Consider the following 1,472-nt stretch of genomic DNA (forward strand, 5'->3'; position numbering starts at 1 on the left):
TATATATATATATATATATATATATATATATATATATATATATATATATATATATATATGTGTGTGTGTGTATTAACTTTTGATTTCAAGTTAATCAACTCACAAATACTAGTCTAAACAGACTGGCTTAAAATGTTTGAGCTTTGGTGACTTATTGGTGTTTATGGTGTGTTGGCGTCGGTTCGTGCCATCAGGACGAAGAGTGATTCTAATGCAGGGTTAGGTTAGTATCTAACTCAGCAGCGGAAACAGCTAAATATTTACTGCAGCAGAACTAATTCCATAAATGTGCTCCAATCTATTCAGAATGTTTAAACCCTTTTTTTATTCAAAAAGAACCTCAGGCGATGTGATGGAGGACCCACCTTCTCCTGCGTTGTGAGCGAGGATGGAACGAACTCGGGTCTGTTTCCCCTCCGTGTTTTTTCCAGAACAAGTATGGGAGCAAAATGACCACGGAGTCCAAGGGCTGAGGGCACAGTCCTTTGGGCAAGGCACCTCACAGATGGTGGGCATAGGGAGGATGGCATCCCGGCAAAGCTGTTTCTCCACCTTTTCGCCTGGATGGGAAAAGAGGAAATAGCTTTTAGTTATTGATGAAGATAAAATGACTTACAACAAATATTACTGTGGCTTCAGACATTTAAATGTTTAAGGTTAGAAAAATGATACTTATTATGGTCGAGTATATATTCTAGATATTCATTTGAAATTTGCCTTTCAACATTTACCCTTTATCAGTTCACTCTGTATTCATTTGATTGGTCACACCTTTAAAGAGGAGCCTGGCTGCTGAGTTGCTGATCTGTTTTGTATTGATCTACATTGAAGAGCTGTCCTCATTCTCTCCGCTTCATTCATCAAATTGAATCGTAACTCATCCTTTCTCTGAAAAACCCTTATCTGTGAAAATCTCATTGTGAGTGGCTGAAAGATCGGCAACCAGCGAGTCTGACGACATGGCGAAGACCCCGGGGAGAACTGGGTCTATTTCCATCAGAAGGAGGCAACAAGGAATCAATAGCAGGCCATTTAGCAGCAGATCTGCCCAATGACATCTGTGGCTGAACGGAAGCGCTGATGGTAAAAGATGCGAACAACTGGGACAGGGTTAATCAAAGAGCTTGAATTTATTTATTGGAAAACATCACGGCGTCTGCGGTGGGTTTTGTTCTTGATAATTAAAAACTCCACATATTCCCAACAGAGTTAGCTTCCATTCACAGTTACAGTGCTTGTTTCCCATCTGAAAGATTAGCAAGATGGGAATACTTACCTCTTAACATATTGTAAGATGTTTTAGATTTTGTTATTATTAAATCTTTCACTTTTAGACCTGCAATAATCAAAGCATTCTCTGTAATTTGGATAAAGAAGACCACCTGACATCGACCCTATATAGGGTTGGGAATCTGTCCTCTCTCTGCTGGACTCCTTGCTGTGAAAAGGAGCTTTGATCTTAACAAGGTGCT

The 1,472-nt window shown here is 39.6% G+C and overlaps 1 protein-coding gene across 1 annotated transcript in view; it reads right to left on the bottom strand.

The window, feature by feature from the left end:
• LOC107101284 (thrombospondin type-1 domain-containing protein 7A-like) overlaps positions 1-1,472 on the bottom strand; it is a 96,491-nt gene that overhangs the window by 73,717 nt on the left and 21,302 nt on the right. The window contains exon 4 of the mRNA XM_015400141.1: positions 366-560. Within this exon, the coding sequence (XP_015255627.1) occupies positions 366-560 (195 nt within the window). The remainder of the gene's footprint in view (positions 1-365; positions 561-1,472) is intronic.

Source organism: Cyprinodon variegatus, unplaced genomic scaffold (genome assembly GCF_000732505.1).
Source record: "Cyprinodon variegatus isolate N-32 unplaced genomic scaffold, C_variegatus-1.0 Scaffold1077, whole genome shotgun sequence".
Lineage (NCBI taxonomy): Eukaryota > Metazoa > Chordata > Actinopteri > Cyprinodontiformes > Cyprinodontidae > Cyprinodon > Cyprinodon variegatus.